Source organism: Mytilus trossulus, chromosome 1, assembly GCF_036588685.1.
Source record: "Mytilus trossulus isolate FHL-02 chromosome 1, PNRI_Mtr1.1.1.hap1, whole genome shotgun sequence".
NCBI classification, from domain to species: Eukaryota; Metazoa; Mollusca; class Bivalvia; order Mytilida; family Mytilidae; genus Mytilus; species Mytilus trossulus.
Genome location: NC_086373.1, coordinates 113,255,801 through 113,270,507, shown reverse-complemented (window position 1 = coordinate 113,270,507; position 14,707 = coordinate 113,255,801). Strand labels below are relative to the sequence as shown.

Sequence of the window (14,707 nt, the reverse complement as noted above, 5' to 3'; positions counted from 1 at the left end):
CTTTATGTACCTGTCCCAAGTCAGGAGACACATTCTGTATGTACCTGTCCCAAGTCAGGAGACACATTCTATATGTACCTGTCCCAAGTCAGGAGACACATTCTGTATGTACCTGTCCCAAGTCAGGAGACACATTCTTTATGTACCTGTCCCAAGTCAGGAGACACATTCTTTATGTACCTGTCCCAAGTCAGGAGATACATTCTTTATGTACCTGTTCCAAGTCAGGAGACACATTCTTTATGTACCTGTCCCAAGTCAGGACACACATTCTTTATGTACCTGTCCCAAGTCTGTCGGAGACACATTCTGTATGTACTTGTCCCAAGTCTGTCGGAGACACATTCTTTATGTACCTGTCCCAAGTCAGGAGACACATTCTTCATGTACTTGTCCCAAGTCAGGAGACACATTCTATATGTACCTGTCCCAAGTCAGGAGACACATTCTTTATGTACCTGTCCCAAGTCTGTCGGAGACACATTCTGTATGTACTTGTCCCAAGTCAGGAGACACATTCTATATGTACCAACCCAAGTCTGTCGGAAACACATTCTTTATGTACCTGTCCCAAGTCAGGAGACACATTCTTTATGTACCTGTCCAAAGTCAGGAGACACATTCTGTATGTACCTGTCCCAAGTCTGTCGGAGACACATTCTGTATGTACCTGTCCCAAGTCTGTCGGAGACACATTCTGTATGTACTTGTCCCAAGTCAGGAGACACATTCTATATGTACCTGTCCCAAGTCTGTTGGAGACACATTCTTTATGTACCTGTCCCAAGTCAGGACACACATTCTTTATGTACCTGTCCCAAGTCAGGACACACATTCTTTATGTACCTGTCCCAAGTCAGGACACACATTCTATATGTACTTGTCCCAAGTCTGTCGGAGACACATTCTTTATGTACCTGTCCCAAGTCAGGAGACACATTCTTCATGTACTTGTCCCAAGTCAGGAGACACATTCTATATGTACCTGTCCCAAGTCAGGAGACACATTCTGTATGTACCTGTCCCAAGTCAGGAGACACATTCTTTATGTACCTGTCCCAAGTCAGGAGACACATTCTATATGTAATTGTCCCAAGTCTGTCAGAGACACATTCTTTATGTACCTGTCCCAAGTCAGGAGACACATTCTATATGTTATTGTCCCAAGTCTGTCGGAGACACATTCTTTATGTACCTGTCCCAAGTCAGGAGACACATTCTTCATGTACTTGTCCCAAGTCAGGAGACACATTCTATATGTACCTGTCCCAAGTCAGGAGACACATTCTGTATGTACCTGTCCCAAGTCAGGAGACACATTCTTTATGTACCTGTCCCAAGTCAGGAGATACATTCTTTATGTACCTGTCCCAAGTCAGGACACACATTCTTTATGTACCTGTCCCAAGTCTGTCGGAGACACATTCTGTATGTACTTGTCCCAAGTCTGTCAGAGACACATTCTTTATGTACCTGTCCCAAGTCAGGAGACACATTCTTCATGTACTTGTCCCAAGTCAGGAGACACATTCTATATGTACCTGTCCCAAGTCAGGAGACACATTCTATATGCACCTGTCCCAAGTCAGGAGACACATTCTTTATGTACCTGTCCCAAGTCAGGACACACATTCTTTATGTACCTGTCCCAAGTCTGTCGGAGACACATTCTTTATGTACCTGTCCCAAGTCAGGAGATACATTCTTTATGTACTTGTCCCAAGTCAGGAGACACATTCTTTATGTACCTGTCCCAAGTCAGGAGACACATTCTTTATGTACTTGTCCCAAGTCAGGAGACACATTCTTTATGTACCTGTCCCAAGTCAGGAGATACATTCTTTATGTACTTGTCCCAAGTCAGGAGATACATTCTTTATGTACCTGTCCCAAGTCAGGAGATACATTCTTTATGTACCTGTCCCAAGTCAGGAGACACATTCTTTATGTACCTGTCCCAAGTCAGGAGATACATTCTTCATGTACTTGTCCCAAGTCAGGAGACACATTCTTTATGTACCTGTCCCAAGTCAGGAGACACATTCTTTATGTACCTGTCCCAAGTCAGGAGATACATTCTTTATGTACTTGTCCCAAGTCAGGAGACACATTCTGTATGTACCTGTCCCAAGTCAGGAGACACATTCTGTATGTACCTGTCCCAAGTCTGTGGGAGACACATTCTATATGTACCTGTCCCAAGTCAGGAAACACATTCTTTATGTACTTGTCCCAAGTCAGGAGCCAGTAGTACAGTGGTTTTTGTTGGTTCAAGTCTGTCATATTTGTATTTTTTCATGTTGGATTCTTTAATAGCTGACTTTAAAATAAGTGTTTTTCCGTTTTTTCAATAACTGCTTACTAAATATAGCTGGCACTTCATCTTAATTATTTCTAAGATTTGTCATACGAGATTGGTATGATAATTATCTGGACTGCTTACCTGTTTGGTCTGTTGGCTCTGTTGAAAGCAAACTCTGGAAGGTAGTGTGGGGCTTCTTTTCTTCTCATCTCTATAATCTAAAAATACATAAAAACGATAACAGGGAGAGTACCTTGACTAAAGTGTTGGGGTGCAAAAATAATTTGATAATGTAAACAGTGAAAATTTCACAGCAGTTTTATTTTTCACTCTTTTTAAAGTAAGAATTAAAATGAGAAAATAAAATTATCATGAATAAAAGATGAAGACAATTTATGACCTTCAATCAATAGCATATGCAAGTGTAAATGTAGATGTAATTGTAAATGAAAGTCATTGTTACTTGAACTCATGATAGTCACATGTAAGAAATAAATCTCAAGCAAGTAGATATTCAGGATATTGATAGATAAACAACTATTGTAACTGTTTTGTAAATGAAACTGTCAATCAGTAAAACTATTCTTAGCTGGCTGTTTCTGTATTGGCCCTCAACTCTTCAAGTCTCAGGTTCCATACATCTTACCCTAGACCATAACAGAAACAGCCAGATAATAACAGTGTATTTACTATCCTTTACTTCAGATATATACTGACAGACTGATTGTTTACATAACTACTGACTGGCTAGGCTAGGGTTAGCTGTTAACAATACTTACTTCTGAGATATACTGACAGACTGGTTGTTTACATAACTACTGACTGGCTAGGCTAGGGTTAGCTATTAACAATACTTACTTCTGAGATATACTGACAGACTGGTTGTTTACATAACTACTGACTTGCTAGGCTAGGGTTAGCTGTTAACAATACTTACTTCTGAGATATACTGACAGACTGATTGTTTACATAACTACTGACTGGCTAGGCTAGGGTTAGCTGTTAACAATACTTATTTCTGAGATATACTGACAGAATGGTTGTTTACATAACTACTGACTGGCTAGGCTAGGGTTAGCTATTAACAATACTTACTTCTGAGATATACTGACAGACTGGTTGTTTACATAACTACTGACTTGCTAGGCTAGGGTTAGCTGTTAACAATACTTACTTCTGAGATATACCGACAGACTGGTTGTTTACATAACTACTGACTGGCTAGGCTAGGGTTAGCTGTTAACAATACTTACTTCAGATATATACTGACAGACTGATTGTTTACATAACTACTGACTGGCTAGGCTAGGGTTAGCTGTTAACAATACTTACTTCTGAGATATACTGACAGACTGGTTGCTCACATAACAGTTGACTGGCTAGGTTGAGGTAAGCTGTTAACAATACTTACTTCTGAGATATACTGACAGACTGGTTGTTTACATAACTACTGACTGGCTAGGCTAGGGTTAGCTGTTAACAATACTTACTTCTGAGATATACTGACAGACTGGTTGCTCACATAACAGTTGACTGGCTAGGTTGAGGTAAGCTGTTAACAATACTTACTTCTGAGATATACTGACAGACTGGTTGTTTACATAACTACTGACTGGCTAGGCTAGGGTTAGCTGTTAACAATACTTACTTCTGAGATATACTGACAGACTGATTGTTTACATAACTACTGACTGGCTAGGCTAGGGTTAGCTGTTAACAATACTTATTTCTGAGATATACTGACAGACTGGTTGTTTACATAACTACTGACTGGCTAGGCTAGGGTTAGCTATTAACAATACTTACTTCTGAGATATACTGACAGACTGGTTGTTTACATAACTACTGACTTGCTAGGCTAGGGTTAGCTGTTAACAATACTTACTTCTGAGATATACTGACAGACTGGTTGTTTACATAACTACTGACTGGCTAGGCTAGGGTTAGCTGTTAACAATACTTACTTCAGATATATACTGACAGACTGATTGTTTACATAACTACTGACTGGCTAGGCTAGGGTTAGCTGTTAACAATACTTACTTCTGAGATATACTGACAGACTGGTTGCTCACATAACAGTTGACTGGCTAGGTTGAGGTAAGCTGTTAACAATACTTACTTCTGAGATATACTGACAGACTGATTGTTTACATAACTACTGACTGGCTAGGCTAGGGTTAGCTGTTAACAATACTTACTTCTGAGATATACTGACAGACTGGTTGCTCACATAACAGTTGACTGGCTAGGTTGAGGTAAGCTGTTAACAATACTTACTTCTGAGATATACTGACAGACTGATTGTTTACATAACAGTTGACTGGCTAAGTTGAGGTAAGCTGTTAACAATACTTACTTCTGAGATATACTGACAGACTGGTTGCTCACATAACAGTTGACTGGCTAGGTTGAGGTAAGCTGTTAACAATACTTACTTCTGAGATATACTGACAGACTGGTTGTTTACATAACAGTTGACTGGCTAGGGTAGGGTTAGCTGTTAACAATACTTACTTCTGAGATATACTGACAGACTGGTTGCTCACATAACAGTTGACTGGCTAAGTTAAGGTTAGCTATTATCAATACTTACTTCTGAGATATACTGACAGATTGGTTGTTTACATAAAAACTGACTGGCTAGGTTAAGGTTAGCTATTATCAATACTTACTTCTGAGATATACTGACAGACTGGTTGTTTACATAAAAACTGACTGGCTAAGTTAAGGTAAGCTGTTAACAATACTTACTTCTGATATATACTGACAGACTGGTTGCTTATATAACAGTTGACTGGCTAAGTTCAGGTTAGCTGTTAACAATACTTACTTCTGAGATATACTGACAGAATGATTGTTTACATAACTACTGACTTGCTAGGCTAGGATTAGCTGTTAACAATACTTACTTCAGATATACTGACAGACTGGTTGTTTACATAACAAATGACTGGCTAGGCTAGGGTTAGCTGTTCACAATACTTACTTCAGAGATATACTGACAGACTGGTTGTTTACATAAAAACTGACTGGCTAGGCTAGGGTTAGCTGTTAACAATACTTACTTCAGAGACATACTGACAGACTGGTTGTTCACCTAAAAACTGACTGGCTAGGTTAAGATAAGCTGTTAACAATACTTACTTCTGAGATATTCTGACAGACTGATTGTTTACATAACTACTGACTTGCTAGGCTAGGGTTAGCTGTTAACAATACTTACTTCTGAGATATACTGACAGACTGGTTGTTTACATAAAAAATGACTGGCTAGACTAGGGTTAGCTGTTAACAATACTTACTTCAGAGATATACTGACAGACTGGTTGTTTACATAAAAAATGACTGGCTAGACTAGGGTTAGCTGTTAACAATACTTACTTCAGAGACGTACTGACAGACTGGTTGTTTACATAAAAAATGACTGGCTAGGTTAAGGTAAGCTGTTAACAATACTTACTTCTGATATATACTGACAGACTGGTTGTTTACATAACAAATGACTGGCTAGGCTAGGGTTAGCTGTTAACAAAACTTACTTCTGAGATATACTGACAGACTGGTTGCTCACATAACAGTTGACTGGCTAGGTTGAGGTAAGCTGTTAACAATACTTACTTCTGTGATATACTGACAGACTGGTTGTTTACATAACAAATGACTGGCTAGGCTAGGGTTAGCTGTAAACAATACTTACTTCTGAGATATACTGACGGACTGGTTGCTCACATAACAGTTGACTGTCTAGGGTAGGGTTAGCTGTTAACAAAACTTACTTCTGAGATATACTGACAGACTGGTTGTTTAAATAAAAAATGACTGGCTAGACTAGGGTTAGCTGTTAACAATACTTACTTCTGAGATATACTGACAGACTGGTTGCTCAGATAACAGTTGACTGGCTAGGCTAGGGTTAGCTGTTAACAATACTTACTTCTGAGATATACTGACAGACTGGTTGCGCACATAACAGTTGACTGGCTAGGCTAGGGTGAGCTGTTCACAATACTTACTTCTGAGATATACTGACAGACTGGTTGCTCACATAACAGTTGACTAGTTGGCTATGGCTAGCTGTTAACAATACATACTTCTGAGATATACTGAGGGACTGGTTCCTCACATAACAGTTGACTAGCTAGGCTAGGGTTAGCTGTTAACAATACTTACTTCTGAGATATACTGACAGACTGGTTGCTCACATAACAGTTGACTGGCTAGGCTAGGGTTAGCTGTAAACAATACTTACTTCTGAGATATACTGACAGACTGGTTGCTCACATAACAGTTGACTGCCTAGGCTAGGGTTAGCTATTAACCATACTTACTTCTGAGATATACTGACAGACTGGTTGCTCACATTACAGTTGACTGGCTAGACTATGGTTAGCTGTTAACAATACTTTCTTCTGAGATATACTGACAGACTGGTTGCTCACATAACAGTTGACTGGCTAAGGTAGGGTTAGCTGTTAACAATACTTACTTCTGAGATATACTGACAGACTGGTTGTTCCCATAACAGTTGACTGGCTAGGGTAGGATTAGCTGTAAACAATACTTACTTCTGAGATATACTGACAGACTGGTTGCTCACATAACAGTTGACTGGCTAGGCTAGGGTTAGCTATTAACCATACTTACTTCTGAGATATACTGACAGACTGGTTGCTCACATTACAGTTGACTGGCTAGGCTATGGTTAGCTGTTAACAATACTTACTTCTGAGATATACTGACAGACTGGTTGCTCACATAACAGTTGACTGGCTAGGGTAGGGTTAGCTGTTAACAATACTTACTTCTGAGATATACTGACAGACTGGTTGTTCCCATAACAGTTGACTGGCTAGGGTAGGATTAGCTGTTAACAATACTTACTTCTGAGATACACTGACAGACTGGTTGCTCACATAACAGTTGACTGGCTAGGGTAGGGTTAGCTGTTAATAATACTTACTTCTGATATATACTGACAGACTGGTTGTTCCCATAACAGTTGACTGGCTAGGGTACGGTTAGCTGTTAACAATACTTACTTCTGAGATATACTGACAGACTGGTTGCTCACATAACAGTTGACTGGCTAAGTTAAGGTTAGCTGTTAACAATACTTACTTCTGATATATACTGACAGACTGGTTGCTCACATAACAGTTGACTGGCTAGGGTAGGGTTAGCTGTTAACAATACTTACTTCTGAGATATACTGGCAGACTGGTTGCTCACATAACAGTTGACTGGCTAGGGTAGGGTTAGCTGTTAACAATACTTACTTCTGAGATATACTGACAGACTGGTTGTTTACATAAAAAATGACTGGCTAGACTAGGGTTAGCTGTTAACAATACTTACTTCTGAGATATACTGACAGACTGGTTGCTCACATAACAGTTGACTGGCTAGGTTGAGGTAAGCTGTTAACAATACTTACTTCTGAGATATACTGACAGACTGGTTGTTTACATAACAAATGACTGGCTAGGCTAGGGTTAGCTGTAAACAATACTTACTTCTGAGATATACTGAGGGACTGGTTGCTCACATAACAGTTGACTGTCTAGGGTAGGGTTAGCTGTTAACAATACTTACTTCTGAGATATACTGACAGACTGGTTGTTTACATAAAAAATGACTGGCTAGACTAGGGTTAGCTGTTAACAATACTTACTTCTGAGATATACTGACAGACTGGTTGCTCACATAACAGTTGACTGGCTAGACTAGGGTTAGCTGTTAACAATACTTACTTCTGAGATATACTGACAGACTGGTTGCTCACATAACAGTTGACTGGCTAGGCTAGGGTGAGCTGTTAACAATACTTACTTCTGAGATATACTGACAGACTGGTTGCTCACATAACAGTTGACTAGTTGGCTATGGCTAGCTGTTAACAATACTTACTTCTGAGATATACTGACAGACTGGTTGCTCACATAACAGTTGACTAGCTAGGCTAGGGTTAGCTGTTAACAATACTTACTTCTGAGATATACTGACAGACTGGTTGCTCACATAACAGTTGACTGGCTAGGCTAGGGTTAGCTGTTAACAATACTTACTTCTGAGATATACTGACAGACTGGTTGCTCACATAACAGTTGACTGGCTAGGCTAGGGATAGCTGTAAACAATACTTACTTCTGAGATATACTGACGGACTGGTTGCTCACATAACAGTTGACTGGCTAGGCTAGGGTTAGCTGTTAACCATACTTACTTCTGAGATATACTGACAGACTGGTTGCTCACATAACAGTTGACTGGCTAGGCTAGGGTTAGCTGTTAACAATACTTACTTCTGAGATATACTGACAGACTGGTTGCTCACATAACAGTTGACTGGCTAGGGTAGGGTTAGCTGTTAACAATACTTACTTCTGAGATATACTGACAGACTGGTTGTTCCCATAACAGTTGACTGGCTAGGGTAGGGTTAGCTGTTAACAATACTTACTTCTGAGATACACTGACAGACTGGTTGCTAACATAACAGTTGACTGGCTAGGGTAGGGTTAGCTGTTAATAATACTTACTTCTGATATATACTGACAGACTGGTTGTTCCCATAACAGTTGACTGGCTAGGGTAGGGTTAGCTGTTAACAATACTTACTTCTGAGATATACTGACAGACTGGTTGCTCACATAACAGTTGACTGGCTAGGGTAGGGTTAGCTGTTAACAATACTTACTTCTGAGATATACTGACAGACTGGTTGCTCACATAACAGTTGACTGGCTAGGGTAGGGTTAGCTGTTAACAATACTTACTTTTGATATATACTGACAGTCTGGTTGTTCCCATAACAGTTGACTGGCTAGGGTAGGGTTAGCTGTTAACAATACTTACTTCTGATATATACTGACAGTCTGGTTGCTCACATAACAGTTGACTGGCTAGGCTAGGGTTAGCTGTAAACAATACTTACTTCAGAGATATACTGACAGACTGGTTGCTCACATAACAGTTGACTGGCTAGGCTAGGGTTAGCTGTTAACAATACTTACTTCAGAGATATACTGACAGACTGGTTGCTCACATAACAGTTGACTGGCTAGGCTAGGGTTAGCTGTTAACAATACTTACTTCAGAGATATACTGACAGTCTGGTTGCTCACATAACAGTTGACTGGCTAGGCTAGGGTTAGCTGTTAACAATACTTACTTCAGAGATATACTGACAGACTGGTTGCTCACATAACAGTTGACTGGCTAGGCTAGGGTTAGCTGTAAACAATACTTACTTCAGAGATATACTGACAGTCTGGTTGCTCACATAACAGTTGACTGGCTAGGGTAGGGTTAGCTGTTAACAATACTTACTTCTGAGATATACTGACAGACTGGTTGCTCACATAACAGTTGACTGGCTAGGGTAGGGTTAGCTGTTAACAATACTTACTTCAGAGATATACTGACAGACTGGTTGCTCACATAACAGTTGACTGGCTAGGTTGAGGTAAGCAGCTACCATACCATGGACAGCACATTTATGTGTTAGGGGTAAAGATGAATTAGTCATGGCCAATTGCTAGAAAATAAAGATCAATATTAATTGTTAAACATAAAACAAGTTGTAAAAAATATGATGTTATACTTTATTTATGAGTCATGTGGTATATGAAACATTTTTCTCATGCAGCCATTTGAATTTGCTATCAAATTACAACAACCAACAATGGTACATTTCTGTACCCTGAACAGTTGAGCAAGTGTGGACACATATTAGCTCAAAACAGCTCTGAATTTGAATTGTGATTGAATACCTGGTATTTGATACAGCATAGAACCGTTGTCTATTTTAATTTTGTAGGAGGTACCCACCTGTAAATCTAAACCAAGTCTTAGTAATTCTATAACCATTTCATCACATCCTATCTCCACACATAATAAACACATTGTACAATAGAGGGATTCAAAGTTGTTCACTTTGTTGGTAGTCATCTGAACATTTTCCAATATATGCCAATAAAACTGCAGGCCATTCTGAAAAATAAATACAGATCCAAGATTAAGCCATGTAAAATTAATCTTCTGGTTACCATGGTTACTACACACCCCAATTTTAGCAAATAAATTGCTTCACTGATTTCTGCTGGATATGAATGCAGATGTCCAACACTGAAAAGTTGGAGCCAAAATGGACACAATATTCTCGCTTGATACAGGTCTGAATTTGGATTGTAATTAAATATTTGACGCATAATAGGTTTCTAACACAGAATAATTGTACTACAAAAAATTATAATTGGTTATATGATTTGAATTAATTTACAATGTTTTGCTTTTGTGCAATACACTATGCTGTTAATAATACACCTTATCGCTATTAGCCTACTTGGCCAGTCGACCCGGCCGCTTGACCTTTTGATGCATACAACAATCACTTTTCGATTGTGGCGTCAGACATTTTGCTTTATGACGTAAGAATTTTACAGGAACCTGTGTGATCTCCAGCAATGGCGGACAAATAGCATTAAGGTGTATTACACCCCCCCCCCCCTTTTAAACACACACACAAAAACCAAAAAATACCCCATTTATTTTCTTTTGAGTAATACACTATGCTGTTGAACTTTCACCTCCCTCAAAAACAATTATTTAAAGAAATTTTCTTTATATTTCCTGAAAGCTGAAATTAGTAAAAAATGTTCCATCCCAAATTCTTATTTACTGACCTGCCCATAGTAAATGTAAATGATTTGTTATTTTGTCCCATACATGAATATAAATGGTTAAAGGGTGGGGATCTCATTGGTTTCCAAGTTGTCAAATAGGAAAGGGTGACCCAAGGGACTCTCCCCATATTTCATTTGATTTTTCATATTGTCACAAACATGAATATATATGGTTAAGGGGTGGTGTTCTCTACCGTTTCCAAGTTGTCAAACAGGAGGGGGTGGGGTGACTCCAGGAACTTCTCCTATATTTTATTTGATTTGTTATATTGTCCTATACTTGAAAATATGGTTTAGGGGTGGGGATCTCCATGGTTTCCAAGTTTTTAAAAAGGAAGGGGTAGAGTGGTCAAAAGGACGCCACCTATATATCATATGATTTGCTTACATTCAAGTATTATATAATACAGTTGCATTATTTGAGAAAATAAAGTAAGAAACTTCAATTACTGTAATTGACCCTTCAAAATGGATTTACCATGCATAGATGTAAATAAAGTAAGAAACTTCAATTACTGTAATTGACCCTTCAAAATGGATTTACCATGCATAGATGTAAATAAAGTAAGAACCTTCAATTACTGTAATTGACCCTTCAAAATGGATTTACCATGCATAGATGTAAATAAAGTAAGAAACTTCAATTACTGTAATTGACCCTTCAAAATGGATTTACCATGCATAGATGTAAATAAAGTAAGAACCTTCAACTACTGTAATTGACCCTTCAAAATGGATTTACCATTCATAGATGTAAATAAAGTTAGAAACTTCAATTACTGTAAATGACCCTTCAAAATGGATTTACCATTCATAGATGTAAATAAAGTAAGAAACTTCAATTACTGTAATTGACCCTTCAAAATGGATTTACCATTCATAGATGTAAATAAAGTAAGAAACTTCAATTACTGTAATTGACCCTTCAAAATGGATTTACCATGCATAGATGTAAATAAAGTAAGAAACTTCAATTACTGTAATTGACCCTTCAAAATGGATTTACCATGCATAGATGTAAATAAAGTAAGAAACTTCAATTACTGTAAATGACCCTTCAAAATGGATTTACCATGCATAGATGTAAATAAAGTAAGAACCTTCAATTACTGTAATTGACCCTTCAAAATGGATTTACCATGCATAGATGTAAATAAAGTAAGAACCTTCAATTACTGTAATTGACCCTTCAAAATGGATTTACCATGCATAGATGTAAATAAAGTAAGAAACTTCAATTACTGTAATTGACCCTTCAAAATGGATTTACCATGCATAGATGTAAATAAAGTAAGAAACTTCAATTACTGTAATTGACCCTTCAAAATGGATTTACCATGCATAGATGTAAATAAAGTAAGAAACTTCAATTACTGTAATTGACCGTTCAAAATGGATTTACTATGCATAGATGTAAATAAAGTAAGAAACTTCAATTACTGTAATTGACCCTTCAAAATGGATTTACCATTCATAGATGTAAATAAAGTAAGAAACTTCAATTACTGTAATTGACCCTTCAAAATGGATTTACCATTCATAGATGTAAATAAAGTAAGAAACTTCAATTACTGTAACTGACCCTTCAAAATGGATTTACCATGCATAGATGTAAATAAAGTAAGAAACTTCAATTACTGTAATTGACCCTTCAAAATGGATTTACCATTCATAGTTGTAAATAAAGTAAGAACCTTCAATTACTGTAATTGACCCTTCAAAATGGATTTACCATGCATAGATGTAAATAAAGTAAGAAACTTCAATTACTGTAATTGACCCTTCAAAATGGATTTACCATGCATAGATGTAAATAAAGTAAGAACCTTCAACTACTGTAATTGACCCTTCAAAATGGATTTACCATGCATAGATGTAAATAAAGTAAGAAACTTCAATTACTGTAACTGACCCTTCAAAATGGATTTACCATGCATAGATGTAAATAAAGTAAGAAACTTCAATTACTGTAATTGACCCTTCAAAATGGATTTACCATGCATAGATGTAAATAAAGTAAGAAACTTAAATTACTGTAATTGACCCTTCAAAATGGATTTACCATGCATAGATGTAAATAAAGTAAGAAACTTCAATTACTGTAATTGACCCTTCAAAATGGATTTACCATTCATAGATGTAAATAAAGTAAGAACCTTCAACTACTGTAATTGACCCTTCAAAATGGATTTACCATGCATAGATGTAAATAAAGTAAGAAACTTCAATTACTGTAATTGACCCTTCAAAATGGATTTACCATGCATAGATGTAAATAAAGTAAGAAACTTCAATTACTGTAATTGACCCTTCAAAATGGATTTACCATGCATAGATGTAAATAAAGTAAGAAACTTAAATTACTGTAATTGACCCTTCAAAATGGATTTACCATGCATAGATGTAAATAAAGTAAGAAACTTCAATTACTGTAATTGACCCTTCAAAATGGATTTACCATTCATAGATGTAAATAAAGTAAGAAACTTCAATTACTGTAATTGACCCTTCAAAATGGATTTACTATTCATAGATGTAAATAAAGTAAGAAATTTTAATTACTGTAATTGACCCTTCAAAATGGATTTACCATGCATAGATGTAAATAAAGTAAGAAACTTCAATTACTGTAATTGACCCTTCAAAATGGATTTACCATTCATAGATGTAAATAAAGTAAGAAACTTCAATTACTGTAATTGACCCTTCAAAATGGATTTACCATGCATAGATGTAAATAAAGTAAGAAACTTCAATTACTGTAATTGACCCTTCAAAATGGATTTACCATGCATAGATGTAAATAAAGTAAGAAACTTCAATTACTGTAATTGACCCTTCAAAATGGATTTACCATGCATAGATGTAAATAAAGTAAGAAACTTCAATTACTGTAATTGACCCTTCAAAATGGATTTACCATGCATAGATGTAAATAAAGTTAGAAACTTCAATTACTGTAATTGACCCTTCAAAATGGATTAACCATGCATAGATGTAAAGAAAGAAAGAAACTTCAATTACTGTAATTGACCCTTCAAAATGGATTTACCATGCATAGATGTAAATAAAGTAAGAAACTTCAATTACTGTAATTGACCCTTCAAAATGGATTTATCATGCATAGATGTAAATAAAGTAAGAACCTTCAATTACTGTAATTGACCCTTCAAAATGGATTTACCATTCATAGATGTAAATAAAGTAAGAAACTTCAATTACTGTAATTGACCCTTCAAAATGGATTTACCATGCATAGATGTAAATAAAGTAAGAACCTTCAATTACTGTAATTGACCCTTCAAAATGGATTTACCATGCATAGATGTAAATTAAGTAAGAAACTTCAATTACTGTAATTGACCCTTCAAAATGGATTTACCATGCATAGATGTAAATAAAGTAAGAAACTTCAATTACTGTAATTGACCCTTTAAAATGGATTTACCATGCATAGATGTAAATAAAGTAAGAAACTTCAATTACTGTAATTGACCCTTCAAAATGGATTTACCATGCATAGATGTAAATAAAGTAAGAAACTTCAATTACTGTAATTGACCCTTAAATGGATTTACCATGCATAGATGTAAATAAAGTAAGAAACTTCAATTACTGTAATTGACCCTTCAAAATGGATTTACCATGCATAGATGTAAATAAAGTAAGAAACTTCAATTACTGTAAATGACCCTTCAAAATGGATTTACCATGCATA

At 36.8% G+C, this 14,707-nt stretch overlaps 1 protein-coding gene across 3 annotated transcripts in view; it reads right to left on the bottom strand.

Moving 5' to 3' along the window:
• The window catches only part of LOC134698421 (protein EFR3 homolog B-like), a 93,099-nt gene that overhangs the window by 40,657 nt on the left and 37,735 nt on the right, over positions 1 to 14,707 (bottom strand). For all 3 annotated transcript variants that reach the window (XR_010103404.1, XM_063560492.1, XM_063560491.1), the window contains 3 exons: positions 10,136 to 10,297; positions 9,714 to 9,842; positions 2,444 to 2,520 (listed from right to left, as the gene is read on the bottom strand). Coding sequence is in view for 2 of the 3 variants with exons in the window: in XM_063560492.1 (XP_063416562.1) it covers positions 2,444 to 2,520; positions 9,714 to 9,842; positions 10,136 to 10,297 (368 nt within the window). In the remaining variant the exon portion in view is untranslated. The remainder of the gene's footprint in view (positions 1 to 2,443; positions 2,521 to 9,713; positions 9,843 to 10,135; positions 10,298 to 14,707) is intronic.